The 18,384-nt window shown below is 47.1% G+C and overlaps 1 protein-coding gene across 4 annotated transcripts in view; it reads right to left on the bottom strand.

Annotated features, from left to right (window-relative positions):
- Nucleotides 1–1,172: 1,172 nt before the first annotated feature.
- The window catches only part of LOC118228936 (receptor expression-enhancing protein 6-like), a 38,754-nt gene continuing 21,542 nt past the window's right edge, over nt 1,173–18,384 (bottom strand). For 2 of the 4 annotated variants that reach the window (XM_035420533.1, XM_035420534.1), the window contains 5 exons: nt 13,724–13,770; nt 6,117–6,210; nt 4,551–4,689; nt 4,196–4,364; nt 1,173–2,143 (listed from right to left, as the gene is read on the bottom strand). In XM_035420533.1, the coding sequence (XP_035276424.1) occupies nt 2,106–2,143; nt 4,196–4,364; nt 4,551–4,689; nt 6,117–6,210; nt 13,724–13,739 (456 nt within the window). In that variant the 5' untranslated portion in view covers nt 13,740–13,770 and the 3' untranslated portion in view covers nt 1,173–2,105. Of the gene's footprint in view, nt 2,144–4,195; nt 4,365–4,550; nt 4,690–6,116; nt 6,211–10,683; nt 11,008–13,723; nt 13,771–18,360; nt 18,379–18,384 lie in introns of those variants that run through there. The other 2 variants (XM_035420532.1, XM_035420531.1) reach the window with 2 other exon arrangements.

Here is an 18,384-nt window from a genome sequence, read left to right as displayed (position 1 = left end):
TGTTAACATACCGTGTTATCGTATGCTATGTTTGTTTATCGTGTTTGACCTCTGAAGTCTTGAGACGAACTTCAGCTGAATAATATATTTTAAAAAACAAAAACGTAAAAAAAAAATGTTATGACTGTTGGATATTATGACGTAATATTGAGTGCAGTTTTGTCGTTGCCACTTAAACCTTTACCAGTTTAACCGCCGGTATAAAACAACGGAGTCTAGGAGGGAGCCAAAGGTGTTTCGTCAAAACGTGTTCGCTAAAGATTACACCGATCGAGATTCCTGCTGGAAACTGTTCAGCTGTGTTAAAACCAGCTCGACCCCCCATGTTTTAACACAGGAGAGTTCAGGAAGAGTTGATCAATGAAAATAATGTTCAAGTTGTTTTTCCTCCCTTGATAAGTGGCTGTTCTAATTCGCAGATTTTTATAGCGGGTGGATGGACTGGTACAGTGGGTTCAAAGAATAGGACCACCCGTCCAGAAGCTGGAGCATCAGTGCAGTATTGGGATTTAAATATGTTCTACAGGACCAGGAGTATTTACTCTGTACTAGAGAGGAACTGTTATAGCTCTTTCTGAATCAATATGGACCAATATATTTTCAGCATATTCATCTTTTTTGGGGGGCGGGGGCGGGAGGGGGGGGGGGGGTGGTTCTCCCCTGTGGTTCCAGTTGTAAATTACTCTAAAACTCTGAGAAGGGTCTGACCCTCTGGGCCAAGGATGGTCTTTTCAGTTTACCATTTCAAACTAGCGATGTAACCTTTCAAAAGCATCATTGCAATCTGTATGCCCATTTAATTGTTTTACCTCCATGTCCACCAGGGGGCGCAAACTGCCATGTAAATACATTGTGTGCACTGTATGCCTATGAAGAGCAATGAGCCTTCATATTTCAGTATTATGCTTTGGCATAAGCCAGAAGCTGATGATGTATTGTCATGAGTTAGGACTGAGAAACATATACACATTTATTTGTTGTGCTTGGTGGAATTGCAACCCACGTTTTAATGTCTCTGGCCTGCCTCAGATTGGGGTGCGTTTTTGTGTTGGGAAAACCAGACTGCCCTCACGAAATGTGTTTCTGACAGGAGATGGGTAGCGTTTCTCAAACTGAGGGGGGTCAAGAAATAAAAAGACAAATTGTTTTAATCCAATTAGAATTAATGCTATTTTATTTAGAGTGAGTGTCTCCCTCTCGCTCTCTCTCTCTCTCTCTCATTCACAGCTGATATTAGAAAACCAACCAAAGAAAAAAATTAAAATCACAGTAAAAACAAACAACAAAAAAGAGAAGTGGAGTAAAGGCCCATGTCTTCAGCACTTACACCGTATATTAATCTATCATCCCGTTTTAGCGCTGAGCTTATGACACACGTTAATACTTCCTACCTACAGTTACAAAAATCCAGTTAACTTCTGCCTCAAATCCGAGAAACTGATCGCTCTTCCTCTTTGGTGGCTGCTGACAAGGGGCACTCATTACAGGCAGCACGTAGAGTCAGCCCCTAAGCCTGAACCCGTTAGTACGGTTCTTCTGTACACACATCAGTTATGCGGAGCACTCCACTCTAAAAATCTCACAAAAAAAGCTTCGGCGGACACTGAGCATACAAGCTATCCCACACAATGCAGTTCACCAGGAAAGTTTTCAGCTGGATGACTCACCACCCCACAATGCACTTCACCAGCAAAGTTCTCAGTGTTTAGGTGGCTCTCCCTGAGGCCTGAATATGGCATTTCACACTGAGAAACGATTAAACCACAGAGGCAGAGCTCCGCCCCTCTCTTAGCCAGATCACAGCTGGCTCCCAGTTCCCGTGGTTACTCAAGAGTGACTGAACCACAGGGAGCTGCCTGATGATGTCACAGCACCTGGGCAGTCTGCGATTGGCTAACAATCAACAAAAAAAAGAAAAGAAAAGGAAAAAAAACCAACAGAGATTATGATGAAGTCCTTTTGTCAGTAAACCTGAGGTTTCCCAACAACTTCCAGCTTTATTCTATATGGACCAAAAAGAAGAACCAAACGGATAACTTGGGGGGGGTAGATGATTTCCAGGTAAAATAGGGATCCATTTTTCAGGTTTCCAGGCTATCCACAGTTCACTGAGACTTCTCATGACTCATCATCATTTTGGCAGCTGCAAACAAAGAATAAGAAAAAGAGTTTAAAACCGTAAATCAGGATCTGGAAGCTGCCAGTCCTGGATATTTTATTTTTTTATTTTACCAGGCAGGTCAATTAAGATCAGAATCTTATTTACAATGAGAGGTCGTTGCTGTGGTTGATTGTAGAGGAAAGGTAGTTTTATTTTAACCCTCTATAAGGCTGCAGAGGAAGAGAATAATTTAAGGTTTATTGGTTTATGTTAATATGGCATTAACTGAACTGAAATTAAATAATTACAATTTAACTTCTAGAATATAATAAAGGTATACATAAAGAACACAACTTTAGTGCTCATCACAAAGAATGAAGCTAGACAGTCGAACTACTTAATACATTACAAAAATAATTCAATTTGACTTAATATTATACAAAGGAAAAAAAAAGGGCACAAGGATGAAATTTCCATGTAAAATATATTAACGTGTAAAATATATTCAGTCACACAAATAAAAGTAATTTAATTACACAGGAAAAGAAGGTTTTATTTACATAGAGAATAACGCTCCACATTAATAACGTGTGAGTGTTGAGGTGAAAGAATGTTCCAGTGCCCCAGTCATGAGGTGCTCTTCGAAAGAATGCTAAAAGTTCCTCAGTCACGAGGTGCTGGGTGGAGAGACTGCCGGGGACAGAGGTGCGATGGGCAACTCCGTGTTTCACAGAGAAGCTTTACTTAAGCAGAAAGGGGCTGGGATCAGGAGCAGGCCTGCTTCCTGCTTCCTGCTTCCCCCGCTGATGAAGTCCCCGCCTTTGTGTCCCTGTAAGCAGGCCTCCTCTGAGGTTCTGCTCGAGCTTAATCTCAGCACACTAACGCTAATGCTAAACCTAGCCAAAACACGCCAGTTTAGACCGGTTTAGACCGGTTTAGACCGGTGTAAACAGCCTCACAGCCTAGCGTGAGGTCAAACATGTTTTCCAAGGCCAAAACGGTGCTTTATCACGCTCAAAAAAAAACAGACTTTACTCCAGTGCTTTCACACGTCCTTAACCTGACACATGCACCACAGATCACTGCTGTCTGCATGAAATGCTTTATGTCAACCAGCAAGTCAATAAAAGACAGCCGCACACAGAACAGTCAGGACTTCGGTACACTCTACAGCCGGTGCGCAGTCACACCCGTACCCCCCCCCGGGGGCGATGAAGCAGGATTCAGACGGAAAGCAAACAGGCCGTGTAAATATGCGCAGCTGCTCGCTTCCTGTTTGGTAGAAGTGTGGACACATCACAGCCTGCTTTACATCCATTTCATACACACCCCCTCACCCAGCCACACCCCCTCACCTGGCCACACCCCCTCACCCGGCCACACCCCCTCACCCGGCCACACCCCCTCACCCGGCCACACCCCCTCACCTGGCCATACCCCCTCACCCGGCCACACCCCCTCACCCGGCCACACCCCCTCACCCAGCCACACCCCTAAGGTGGCCACACCCCTCACCCGGCCACACCCCCTGACCCGGCCACACCCCCTCACCCGGCCACACCCCCTCACCCGGCCACACCCCCTCACCCGGCCACACCCCCTCACCCGGCCACACCCCCTCACCTGGCCATACCCCCTCACCCGGCCACACCCCCTCACCCGGCCACACCCCCTCACCCAGCCACACCCCCTCACCTGGACACACCCCATCACCCAGCCACACCCCCTCACCCGGCCACACCCCCTCACCCAGCCACACCCCCTCACCTGGCCATACCCCCTCACCCGGCCACACCCCCTCACTCGGCCACACCCCCTCACCCAGCCACACCCCCTCACCCGGCCATACCCCCTCACCCGGCCACACCCCCTCACCCGGCCACACCCCCTCATCCAGCCACACCCCCTCACCCGGCCACACCCCCTCATCCAGCCACACCCCTCACCTGGACACACCCCATCACCTGGCCACACCTCTAATGTGGCTACACCCCTCACCTGGACACACCCCCTCACCCAGCCACACCCCTAAGGTGGCCACACCCCTCACCCGGCCACACCCCCTGACCCCTGCATGACCCCCGGATGCAGTACCTTCCTTGCCGGCGTTTTCGGCTGCGCTCTTGGCTTTGCTGCTGAGGTCGTTCACCACCTTGTCCAGGGTGGCCTGGTGCTCCAGGAAGAAGGGGCGCACCAAGCGATGGTACACCACGTTAGAGCCGTTCCAGGACACCGGCGCCATGCACCAGAGCAAGAACACACACTGGGGGGGGGGGGGGGAGAGAGGGAGAGGGGGAGGGGGGAGAGATGAAGTCTTATGAAAGTGATATTGCTGTTTTGTAGTTGTTTACCAGTCGGGACTACTTTGGCAATACTGCACTGATGTGTGGCAATGCTGATTAGGGCAGGGAGAGAGAGAGAGACAGAGAGATGGAAAACAGGAGCATACCTTTGCTATATAGTAGAAGGGGAACCAGAAGAGGAAAATGTCCGAGAAGAACTCTGCCAGGTTGAAGACTCCGTACACCACCCAGTAGGTCAGCCATATTGTGTCATCCTCTTTATTTGAGCTCTCGATGGCTTTGATACTGAACAAGGAACACAGACCTTCAAATAACCTTCAGCCACATCCACCCAAAGGGACATACTGTATGTAAATACCCACCTAAAGATCTAATGGGACACCCCTAACACACACACATATAGTTAAGCTTTCAGGAGCCCTGTCTCTGGATAGGGCAGGAGAGAAAATCACAGTTCAGCCATCAATTTCCTTTGGTAAACATTCTCGGTCACCCCCTGCTCCCAAATCCACAATCACAATAGCCCCCCCCCCCCCCCCCCCAATCCTATTCCATCCCGGTGTGTGTGGGGAGGGGCCCAAATAAAATTTTGTATAGGGCCCCCAAAATGTTAGGGGCGGCCCTGTATTCAGGTAAGGGTCACAAGTGACACCTCTCCCAGGGCCTTACACTAATATTTTTTTTTTCCCCCAGGGAGCATAGTGTGCTCCTAATTTGGGAAATTTAGGAGCACACTAAAGCATTCAAGTTGGTACATGTTCTCCTGAATTATTTTTCCCAGTCAGCACACATCAATTTTCAGGAGCAAATGCTCATTGAATGGGAGCATTGTAGAGCACAGCCTCCTGCACATATTGAGCTAATGGTCTAGAGCAGGGCTGCCCAACTCTGTTCCTGCAGATCTACCATCCCCTCGGTTTTCACCCTAACAAAGCACACCTAGAGATCTAGTTCAGCTAATTAGTAGAGTCAGGTGCGCCAAATCAGGGTTGAAATGAAAACCCCCAGGACGGCAGATCTCCAGAGCAGGGTTAGGCAGCCCTGGTCTAAAGGGACATCCCTCACGCTCAGCCAGTGGTCTTAAGGCACATTCCTCACATACACACTCTGCTCACAGGCTAAAGGGACATCCCTCACGCTCAGTCAGGGGTCTTAAGGCACATTCCTCACATACACACTCTGCTCACAGGCTAAAGGGACATCCCTCACACACATAATCAGCTGACTGCCTAGGCGGACATCGCTCACGTACATGGGTGAGCTAGCAGGCTGCTGAGGACCCAAAATATCTCTCAGACAGCCTGAAATGAAGCCGGGTACAGCTGTGTGTGCGTGTGCGTGGGTGTGTGTGTGTGTGTGTGTGTGTGTGTGTGTGTGTGTGTGTGTGTGTGTGTGTGTATGTGTGTGTATGTGTGGGTGCGCGTACGTGCATGTGCGGAAGCAGTGTCCTGACATTGGAAGCTCACGTTCCCCCATTATAGGGCTCGCTGTCAATCAAAGGACTTTTTTTCTTGTTGTTGCCTGGATACCCATCTTCCCCCCCCCCCCCCCCCCAGTCACTGTCACCCCATGCCTCCCCTCTTGGGGGGGGGGGGGGGGGGGGGCTCAGGGGCCTGGGTCTCTGTCAAGCTGCTGTGTGACAGCGGCCGTTCTGAACAGCACTGCTGCAGTGAAACTGAGGGAAGCAGAGCGGAGCGTGCAGGGGTACTCACGAGACGTATGCAGGGTACACAAACCCAATCAGGTTGCAGAGGAGCGACGCGCCATAGCCGAACATCAAATACACACCAATCACAGCCAGCGCACCTGCGGCGGAAACACACACGCGAGAGCTGTTAGAGATCACACACAGTCTCGCTGCGTGGGCAGCAGCGCACGTCAGCATTCACCCTTTCAAGAGCAGGTTCTTTTGGAATGTTTTTTTTTTTCCCGGGTGTTCTAGAACTCCACAGACCACTGGTGACTGTTACAGCAGCATTAGAATGTTCAGTTAAGAACCTTCAGACCACATGTGACCTCACACCTTAAAGAGCTTATGGTTCTTTTTTTCCCCCCACAGGCCCCAGCTCTAAGTTAGGTTAATTATGAACCAAAAATCATTTGCATGACAAACTCTCACTTCTTTTCCTCAACATTTCCACTGGTGACACAACCCAGACAAAGATATGGTTCCCTGCAGCCAAGATAGGGCAGCGTTCGAGGAGTGAAGTAAAACCCGGCTTGGCTCAGGGAGACGGACTCCCCGCTCGCTGTGGTCCTGCTGGCCGCAAGACACCGGCCCCTCAGCAGCAGGCTGACAGGCGCAGGAGCTCAGCTTAGAGTCTGAGTCAGAGTGACAGAGTCAGAGTGGCAAAGTGTCAGAGTGGCAAAGTGTCAGAGTGTCAGCGTCAGAATCAGAGTGTCAGAGAATCAGATTCAGAATCAGAGTGTCAGAGAGTCAGAGTGTCAGAGAGTCAGAGTCAGAATCAGTGTCAGAGAGTCAGATTCAGAATCAGAGTGTCAGAGAGTCAAAGTGTCAGACTGACAAAGAGTCAGAGTGTCAGAGTCAGAATCAGAGTGTCAGAGAGTCAGATTCAGTGTCAGAGAGTCAGATTCAGAATCAGAGTGTCACAGAGTCAGAGTCAGTGTGTCAGAGAGTCAGATTCAGAGTGTCAGAGAGTCAGATTCAGAGTGTCAGAGAGTCAGATTCAGAATCAGAGTGTCAGAGAGTCAGAGTGTCAGAGAGTCAGATTCAGAGTCAGAGTGTCAGAGAGTGAGATTCAGAATCAGAGTGTCAGAGAGTCAGAGTGTCAGAGAGTGAGATTCAGAATCAGAGTGTCAGAGAGTGAGATTCAGAATCAGAGAGTCAGAGTGTCAGAGGGTCAGATTCAGAATCAGAGTGTCAGAATGTCAGAGAGTCAGAGTCAGAGTGTCAGATTCAGAATCAGAGTGTCAGAGAGTCAGAGTGTCAGAGAGTCAGATTCAGAATCAGAGTGTCAGAGTGTCAGAGAGTGAGATTCAGAGTGTCAGAGAGTGAGATTCAGAATCAGAGTGTCAGAGAGTCAGAGTGTCAGAGAGTGAGATTCAGAATCAGAGTGTCAGAGCGTCAGAGAGTGAGATTCAGAATCAGAGTGTCAGAGAGTCAGAGTGTCAGAAAGTCAGATTCAGAATCAGAGTGTCAGAGAGTCAGAGTGTCAGAGTGTGAGAGAGTCAGATTCAGAATCAGAGTGTCAGAGTCAGATTCAGAATCAGAGAGTCAGAGGGTCTGGGTCTGGTGGAGGCCCCTTAGGGGAATCTCTCACACGCCTCTGAAGCACCAGCCCTGCAGCCCCCACAGGAGTGAAACATTCCTCTTTAGTAAAGTCTGTCCCGTCCCCTCCCACCCTGCCCCATCGCATCTCCGATCTCAGGATGCTTCCACACGACTGCATGACCAACACAAACCCGACTGTGACTGCACAGCCAACACAAACCCGACTGGGACTGCACACCCAACACAAACCCGACTGTGACTGCACACCCAACACAAACCCGACTGTGACTGCACAGCCAACACAAACCCGACTGTGACTGCACACCCAACACAAACCCGACTGTGACTGCACAGCCAACACAAACCTGACTGTGACTGCACAGCCAACACAAACCCGACTGTGACTGCACAGCCAACACAAACCCGACTGTGACTGCACAGCCAACACAAACCCGACTGTGACTGCACAGCCAACACAAACCCGACTGTGACCGCACAGCCAACACAAACCCGACTGTGACTGCACAGCCAACACACAGCCTGCAGAACCAGTTTAGCTGCAGCTCTGTGAGAGCAGGCCAGCGTGCGCAACATTTGTGTAAGAAAATCATGGCCAGATTCCAGTGGGTGTCCAGGATCAAAAATGCTAAATAATAATTCATATTTTAACATTTCACCCTAAGCACTGAAACCATTTCCACAAGCACTGATAACAAGCCTGCACAGGTCCTACCCAATCACATCCATCGACCCGAGCGTGTGAAAGAAGCTTCAGAGTCTGCTGGGTTTACCGGGCCAAAGTTTTCAGGTGAAGGACAGCAACAACCCAGTGGGGTCTGCATGCAAATGCCCTTCTAAGACAAACACATTTATTTAATTCAGTAAAAGCCGTTATACAGAATCACTTCATTTTAACTTATGCAGCCTGAAACTAGGGGCGACAAAGCTCAGGAGGTAAGAGCGGTTGTCTGGCAGTCGGAGGGTTGCCAGTTCGATCCCCGCCCTGGGCGCGTCGAAGTGTCCTTGAGCAAGACACCTAACCCCTAACTGCTCTGGTGAATGAGAGGCATCAATTGTAAAGCGCTTTGGATAAAAGCGCTATATAAATGCAGTCCATTTACCAGTCCATTTGAAACTGATTTTTTAAAATTCTGTAAAAGCCTTTACACATCACAGAAAACACCTGAATGCATGACGTCAGAGCAGCAGTGTGGATCAGTGGTCAGAGCAGCAGTGTGGATCAGTGGTCAGAGCAGCAGTGTGGAGCAGTGATCAGAGCAGCAGTGTGGAACAGCGGTTAGAGCAGCAGTGCAGAGCAGTGATCAGAGCAGCAGTGTGGAACAGTGGTCAGAGCAGCAGTGTGGAGCAGTGGTCAGAGCAGCAGTGTGGAGTAGTGCTCAGAGCAGCAGTGTGGAGTAGCGGTCAGAGCAGCAGTATGATTCCGGCAAAAGATGATAAAATATATAAATGTGTAAGTGATGCACTGAAAGGTGCTTTCAGAAAATAGCCAGTTTACGATAAGCAGAGGAAACGCTGGACAAACTGTGGATCCCGAATACAGCTGAGACATTAAATCTGCGGGGATGCAGACGTGAGCCCCTCCCTTCACACAGAAATGGGATCCACAAGGGGCCCTGTTACCGTGTTAAAAATACCCCCCAGCACCAGCTGCAGACGCCCAAGGAGTCGGGACTACAGGCTAGCCGGGAATAACACCCTGAGCTGCAGCATCATCACCCCTCCGAAACCCACCGGATGACCTCTGCTATTTCACGCAAGTGCAAGAGAGAGTGAACCAGGGGCCAACCACCATTAAACAACAGGAGAAGGAGAAGAAGAAGGGCGGGAATAATAGGAAGAATAAGAGAAGAGAATAATAAACCATCAGGGATGGAAACAACGTTGTAAATATTAGGGTTTTTTTATCCTTCCGACTGTAACGGCAATCTTAACGTTGCTCCATACAGCCTATTGCCTAGATTTCGTTATACATCGTTTCGTCACCATGACAGCGCAGAGCTAGCAAAATTGCTCTTAGATTTTGCGCAATTTACATTATGTTTGCGCGGACCGGTCAAGCCTGTAGGAATTCTAAAAGCAGAAGTTTTCGTGTCCGTCGAATAAAAGATGATAATCGACACTTCCCCATCCTCGCGAACGTCACAATTTATCACGTGTAATGATGACAACTGCTTTAGTACGAGATTTCATTACATTACATTCATTTGGCGTCTGCCAAATGAATGTAATGTAATGAAATCTACTAAACAAACGAGTGCCCCAATAATTATTTTGTTATGCACTAGGCTGTATACATATCATGTATAGGCCTATGGTGTGCAGCGCAACAGTGAAATGACATTAAACCAGGCAGAAGCCGCGTTCGTCCTGCCGCTCCAAGTTAAACCGTGTGCAGTGTAAATTAAACACTACGGTGATCTGGAAGCGGCAACCCGAACCGCATACGCCCCGTAGTTTACACAGGCCGTATATCGCAAGTCATTAACGAAGGGCCGAAGACATAAACAGCCTTTGTAAAGGTTAGAGTTATAGCTGTACGCATTAATTGAAACGTACTTGTGATTAGTCTATAAATGTATTGAATTCTTGTTTTGTGAACAGAATTTGCTGCTAAAACCAATCATATAACTCTTTCTGTAGTGTGGCGCGGCACCCCGTATTTTATACTGTAAACCAGCAGAACACAATAATCTGGAATTGTTTTCAATATTTGTAAAGCATCCCAGTGATTTGTTATTTTAACGCAAAAAAAGTGGAATTGTTGAATCCCGAGATCGTAAAATACTCCGTTTGTTGTCTGCATTTTGCACAACTCACTGATAACACAACATGTTTAAAGTTCGCGTCTCTGATAACTTAAACTGTCTACGTGTTAAAGTCAGCGACCGCAGAGTACCAGCGGAACCTTGCGCTGGTGTCTGGGCACCATATTACATAACGTCCCTCTAAAGCAACTCGCATTCAGTGCTCTAAAACTGAGCTGCACAGAAAAACCAGTCGGTCTGACAGTAAATCCGGTAACTTACCAAACAAGATTAACTTTTTTTGTACCCCAGTCTTCTCCTCTATCTTCCCCAGCCAGTCCGTTACAGTGTTCTTCTCGTTCAGGAACTTGTCAATGCGGTCGAGCAGGTCGCCTAACATAATTGCTAGCGGTGAGCGGTTTTCTTCAAAAATCCAATTAATAAAATTTGACCGTAAATAGGGAATTGGACAAAATAAAAACGCACGCTGGTCGTTGTATCCGTCGTTGGCTATGCTGTATAGTTCACCTCTTTAATTTCGCTGACCGAACACAGTGTGTACTTCGCAACTGTGCGGTCTCTCTTGCCAAGTCACCGCGTCACTGTACGGGAGGCCGACTCTATTCGTGCATAGTGACCAATCGGAGGCACCGAGAGGCCCGAGGGGGGTGAGAGATACTCAACAGGTAACCGACAGCACTGATGGTAGCTTACACGTGCCCGGGGGGATAACGGCCTTTGGCCCAACATAAAATAAATATACCATGACTTGTTTTAACGCGCCTATTTAGTGGTTTCCAAAGATAACCAAAGCGTCATGCGTTGATGCATTTTTCTGGTTGCATTTTTATCCCTACCAGTCCCAAACAGAAACTCATCTTATGAAACCAGCTAAAGTTTCATAAATTTGACATTAAAATAAAGCAGGAGAACAGATTTCACTCTTTTGAAAAGGTAAACGATCATCAAAGTGAGAATAAATATGAGTGAAAACGTTCTAATAAGGAGGGGCACGCTGGGAAATGGAATCTGGTGCCATAAAATGTAACAAAGATGGCCGCCATTCCAGCTCATAAACACCAAGCACAGTCAGCTGCATCAAAAGTACAGTTTTTAAAATATTTATAAAAAGGAAAGACGGGAGCCCGCACTCTTGATGAATAGATATAGATTATGAATGTCTACGCAACAAAATCATTTTCATTTTTATTCCTATTTGGACAAAGGGACCGACATGTTTCGGCCTAAGCCGTCCTCAGTGTCTAAAATATTTATAAACACTACTCCCTTTTAAATATAAATAAAAACTTATAATACATAATAAAAATTCTGCACTTATAAATCACATTTGGATGAAGTAGTTTCAAGAACTTCCAGGAATAGACATTGAATCTAGTTAGATACTAGATACCTACAAATATATGCCTTTAGGTGCATCTTTTGCATTTTGTTTAGCTCAGGGTCTAATTTTACGATATGGATGGACAGAAACATTGGGCGTTGAGGCCTGGAAGCTGACATCTACATTTTTCTGAGTGGTTCACATTTCAGGCGGAAATCATGGAAATTATTTGGCCTGAAGCTGGAGATTACAGCTGGTCGGATTTGGAAATTATTTGTCTACAAAATATCCTGTTGTAAGAAGCAGAAATAAGCTTCCATTTAAAAAAAAGAAATATTCAAAAGCTGAGCTGCTTTACCTCGTAGCATATTCATGTTTGGTCTCCGCAAAGACCAAGGATAACAAACCTTTGGATTGTAATATCATAGTGCTCACCTCAGAGTCTACACAAGGCAACATTAATACATACATTTGTCAGTTTTTGCGGTTGCCATCTGAGGAATCTGAAAGTTGCATCTGAGCCTGGTGTTGTGTGGGGTGTGCAGGGTCTTACAGCTCACCTGGCATTTTTACATTTTCATCCCTGGCTTTCTGAAATATTCAGCTGTTTTTTTGGTTTTTGGACTTCAATCTTGGTTTTCTAGGCACTATTGGAAGAAACAAACTGTGGTTTGTTTGGTATTTCCCTTTCATTCATTTCTTTTTTGGCTTTAAATTGTCTATGTCTGTAACATTGTTCATTGTTTTTTTTACTGTAGTCAACCTTCATCCTTAGATTAGACATTGCATACTTGTTGCAATTTAAGAAATCTCTTCATTTTAATCTGGCTGTGAGTTGTACGTTTTGATAATGCTTAATCCGACGGGTTGCTCTGCCTATCAGCGAATTCAGCGATTTAATTAATAATTAATGTCTTTGATAATAATTAACAAATGAAATCGACTAAATTCGTTTTACTTGACGGACAAGTGAGGGGTCGTCAAATACGGTTAAAACTGCTGGACTCAGAAATTAACGTATTTTACTGAACCCTCACTACACCGGAGAGCACCCTTTCAGCTGTGGAACCCCCTCTGTTACCCACCTGCCCGAATAAAACAAAAACACAAAATATGGGTGGACTGTCTGCTCTCCTTTTTAAAAAAAAGAAAAAAAAAAGAAAAAGTAAAACATTTTAGAAAGTGAAAGGGTGAGGGTGAGGTTGCTGAGGGTCCAGCTGAAAGCTGTAACTTTGTGCTGCTGAACGTGGAAGAGTGAAGTGATGAGTAAATCATCTCCCACAAGCCTTCAGTCCATTTTGGTTTATTTATCAGATCTTTTTTGTTTGTTTTTTTGCTGCGCGATTACCCAGTATGTATTAGATAAAAAAACAGGGTATGTTCCCCGGATCCACTCAAACAGGAAGTGAAATTTGGTGGCCCTGCAGGAATAAATTGTTGCCGGCCAGCGCAGAACAGGAACCAGGCATCTCTACAGGTTCCCAATTCCACCACCTCAGTTCACAATTGTTTTTTTTGTTTTGTTTTGTTTTTTTTTTTGGTGGTTCAGGGGCATATGTTGTGGCATACTTTACATTACACTACGGACATTTAGCAGGTGCTCTTATCCATCTTACAAAGCTTAATTTTTTTTTGGCATTTTTACATTTACATAGTATTTACATTTACACTGCTGGATGTATATGGAAACAGTTTGGTTGCAAGGCCAGTTCCTTAACCATTATGCTATACTGTCATCATACATTTAGCGTGCAGCCTCTGTGTTGGCTCCTCCCCCACCGACTGGCATTGGTTGTCTGACAAAGCCTGTCTAGCATAGCAACGGGCCAGCTGTTTAACAGGAGGCAGCCTTGCTGAGAGGCTGAATCGTCTGAATGAAAACAGCTGAAAATAACTGTTAGAGAAACGTGTAGGGAACCCACTGTGGGTCTCCTGCATAAAGCGGGCATGAGTGGTATCCATGACGATACCTGCACCTACCTGTGGTGCTGTGCATTGCATCCACCTGTCAGGTGCCAGGCTGGTGTCTGCAGAGTGTGTGTGTGGGGGGTGGGGCAGAAGGCAGAGAGAGAGAGAGAAGCCATTTGATGAAAACAATGCAGGGAAGGTTCTTTGTTGTATCATTAATACAAGATTTCTAAGCATCCTTTATGAATATCTCGTGTAAAAGTCATATTGGACTCTTACCAAATCACCACACAGGCGATCACATTTACAGCCTACACACCCCAACTAAGAATGATTTATTATTAATTCATTACCCAAAATGAATCATTAATTTATTACCCAAAATGAAACAGTTTCTATATACTTCATAGACTTCCAAAAACACAGAGACCCTGAAGAGAAAAGGATTTCTTTTTTATTATAATACAATGTCTTGGATGACACAAATATTTTTTACTGAATCTCCCTTGTCCAGGTTACAGTAGGGCTTGCATATGCTAGAGCAGACCTGGGCTCTGACAGTAAATCAAATTAAAAGAAAAAAAAAAGATCAAGATCTCTGAAAAATACACTTCATTTCAGAACAGGGGCAAATCACATTGGAACACATTGGAACATTGCACACATTAAAGCTACTTAGGCCTGAAACAGTTGTTCTGTTTATTTCAAGCTCTCAGTAAATTAACTGAAACAGAAAGCAGGCAATGCAGGGCATCGTAGGCCCATTTCTGTGATTTTGTTGGTTTTTTTTATGATTGAATGATTGTAAGGTTAAGGTAGCAACTAGTAAAGCTTGTTCAAAACCCCCCGTGATAAAAACAAATGGAAAAATTTAACTCTGGACTAAACTTGTCTCCGTCACACTCAAACTAAACACCATAACAGACGAATCAACTCACATAATGTCATTAATTTAAGGACTGAAATATTTATGAATTCATAGAGTTACTGCACATCAGGCCCTCTAACAGGGGGAACCTCCCCTAACCTCCCCCTCCTCCTGTAGGAGAAACTGCCCCTAACCTCCCCCTCCTCCTGTAGGAGAAACCACCCCTAACCTCCCCCTCCTCCTGTAGGAGAAACCGCTCCCAACCTCCCCCTCCTCCTGTAGGAGAAACCTCCCCTAACCTCCCCCTCCTCCTGTAGGAGAAACCTCCCCTAACCTCCCCCTCCTCCTGTAGGAGAAACCTCCCCTAACCTCCCCATCCTCCTGTAGGAGAAACCTCCCCTAACCTCCCCCTCCTCCTGTAGGAGAAACCTCCCCTAACCTCCCCCTCCTCCTGTAGGAGAAACCTCCCCTAACCTCCCCCTCCTCCTGTAGGGGAAACTGCCCCTAACCTCCCCCTCCTCCTGTAGGAGAAACCTCCCCTAACCTCCCCCTCCTCCTGTAGGAGAAACCGCCCCTAACCTCCCCCTCTTCCTGTAGGAGAAACCACCCCTAACCTCCCCCTCCTCCTGTAGGAGAAACCGCTCCCAACCTCCCCCTCCTCCTGTAGGAGAAACCGCTCCCAACCTCCCCCTCCTCCTGTAGGAGAAACCACCCCTAACCTCCCCCTCCTCCTGTAGGAGAAACCACCCCTAACCTCCCCCTCCTCCTGTAGGGGAAACCTCTCCTAACCTCCCCCTCCTCCTGTAGGAGAAACCACCCCTAACCTCCCCCTCCTCCTGTAGGGGAAACCTCTCCTAACCTCCCCCTCCTCCTGTAGGGGAAACCTCTCCTAACCTCCCCCTCCTCCTGTAGGATACACCTCCCCCTCCTCCTGTAGGAGAAACCACCCTTAACCTCCCCCTCCTCCTGTAGGAGAAACCGCCCCCTCCTCCTGTAGGAGAAACCTCCCCTAACCTCCCCCTCCTCCTGTAGGGGAAACCGCCCCTAACCTCCCCCTCCTCCTGTAGGGGAAACCGCCCCTAACCTCCCCCTCCTCCTGTAGGAGAAACTGCCCCTAACCTCCCCCTCCTCCTGTAGGAGAAACCGCCCCTAACCTCCCCCTCCTCCTGTAGGGGAAACCGCCCCTAACCTCCCCCTCCTCCTGTAGGAGAAACCGCCCCTAACCTCCCCCTCCTCCTGTAGGAGAAACCGCCCCTAACCTCCCCCTCCTCCTGTAGGAGAAACCGCCCCTAACCTCCCCCTCCTCCTGTAGGGGAAACTGCCCCTAACCTCCCCCTCCTCCTGTAGGGGAAACCTCCCCTAACCTCCCCCTCCTCCTGTAGGGGAAACTGCCCCTAACCTCCCCCTCCTCCTGTAGGAGAAACCGCTCCTAACCTCTCCCTCCTCCTGTAGGGGAAACCACCCCTAACCTCCCCCTCCTCCTGTAGGGGAAACCACCCCTAACCTCCCCCTCCTCCTGTAGGAGAAACCTCCCCTAACCTCTCCCTCCTCCTGTAGGGGAAACCACCCCTAACCTCCCCCTCCTCCTGTAGGGGAAACCACCCCTAACCTCCCCCTCCTCCTGTAGGAGAAACCACCCCTAACCTCCCCCTCCTCCTGTAGGAGAAACCACCCCTAACCTCCCCCTCCTCCTGTAGGAGAAACCTCTCCCTCCTCCTGTAGGGGAAACCGCTCCTAACCGCCCCCTCCTCCTGTAGGGGAAACCGCTCCTAACCTCTCCCTCCTCCTGTAGGGGAAACCACCCCTAACCTCCCCCTCCTCCTGTAGGAGAAACCACCCCTAACCTCTCCCTCCTCCTGTAGGGGAAACCTCCCCTAACCTCCCCCTCCTCCTACGGTTCTTAAACCACCTGCACTTCAACCTCGTTTTATAATGTCCCATCCCTTTGGCACTCTCTAATGATGTCACACAAAGCCAGGAAGGTTCTGGAAAACACACTGATCTGTCACTGGCTCAGGATGTAAGCCGGTGAATGAATATGAATACATGTAAACTTATACTTCATAAAGAGGACAGTCATGTATAAATATGAGGTCTGTTTGTCTTGCGTATGCAAATTTTGTGCACGTTATTCAAACATGCAAATGGTTATGTGGCAGCAGTGTACTGGAATGGTTAGGGAACTGGGAGTGTAACTGAAAAACTGTGGGTTTGAGTCCCGTTAGGGGCACTGCTGTTGTGCTCTTGAGCAAGGTGCTGAATTACTTCCTTAAAATGCCCAGCTGTCCAAAGCGATTGTATGTAAAAATATAATCTATGTACAGTCACTCAGCATAAGCAGATCTGCTAAATGGCATCATATAATGCAATGATCAGAGTTACAGTGAGGGAAATCACGTTACAGTGAGGGAAATCACGTGTTCATTCATTCATGCGACACATGAGCGCTCAAACCGAAAGAGTAGAATGTAAAATTGTATTATCCTACATTTACTAATCAAGTAAGCATACGCAGCTTGTGCACAATTCAAGTCATTGACGGTTTTTTCTAGTGACGACCCAAGATTCTGATTCTTGTCTTCTAGCTCTGCAACCTCCTGCCTCAGCTTTATTTGAATCTCCATGTTAAGTGTTGCATTCGCTTTATAACTTTTAAGAGTAACTGCATTCTCTGTGACTTCCTGTTGAAGATTATGGTTTTATATCTCTACAGCATCTAATCTCTTTTTAGTCGTTTTGTAAGATGCCAGAATCGCTTGCAATGCTGTAGCAATCTTCCCTTTCTTATTTTTAGGTAATTCTGGATCGTTTTCAAACTGAGACGATGCCCACTCGTAAGACTTGGGTTTCTACCCCCTCAAGCACACTGCGTTTGCCATGTTTAGCAATGTACCTAAACCACAACCGCTAATTTATAGTTACACACAATACACGAACAATAGTGCTAAACCAGCGTTCCTGACTCGAGAAAAAAATTTGCAATCTAATCACGTGAGTGAGAGATTAGAATAATTTTTTACTACTCAAATTACACAAAATTTACGAATCTATGTCCCAGTACTTGGGAACCAATAAATTCTACAGACCAGTTACTTTAGGTCAATGTTCTAACCCAGTGGTTCTCAAACTCAGTCCTGGGGGACCCCTGTGTATGCTGGTTTTCATTGAAACCTCAACAGCAGTCCCAGAACTTTAACAAGCTGTTAATTTATCTTAATTAGGTGCTTTTCATGTTTAGCTTGTTAAAGTTCTGGGACTGCTGTTGAGGTTGCAATGAAACCCAGCATACACAGGGGTCCCCCAGGACTGAAACCCAGCACACACAGGGGTACCCCAGGACTGAAACCCAGCATCCACAGGGGTCCCCCAGGACTGAAACCCAGCATCCACAGGGGTCCCCAGGACTGAAACCCAGCATACACAGGGGTCCCCAGGACTGAAACCCAGCATCCACAGGGGTCCCCCAGGACTGAAACCCAGCATACACAGGGGTCCCCCAGGACCGAGTTTGAGAACCACTGTTCTAACCGTTGCGTTATCTAGTTGCTTTAAGATAAACAGCTACCCTGTTATAGTACTTCGGACACAGGTCGAGGATTCCAGTTACTTTCGGAATACTATTTTACAAGTTACAACAGTGTCACGCTCCGTCGGGCACGATCCAGTTATTCTGAATTCCAGTGTGTCGGAATTAAAACTCCTACTGCCAGTATGTGAAAACAAACAAAACTGTGCCAGTCCTTAAAACACCTTTCAAGGGTTTTTTTTTTTTTTTTTTTTAAACGAGGGGGTTCCCTAAAATACAAACCAGCAGCATGAAAGAAGAAACCGCGTTTCTTACCTTAGTGTCCCCGTTTTTTTTTCT

Source organism: Anguilla anguilla, chromosome 6 (genome assembly GCF_013347855.1).
Source record: "Anguilla anguilla isolate fAngAng1 chromosome 6, fAngAng1.pri, whole genome shotgun sequence".
Lineage (NCBI taxonomy): Eukaryota > Metazoa > Chordata > Actinopteri > Anguilliformes > Anguillidae > Anguilla > Anguilla anguilla.
The sequence above is the reverse complement of the archived record's forward strand: the minus strand, read 5'-3'. Positions and strand labels throughout refer to the sequence as shown.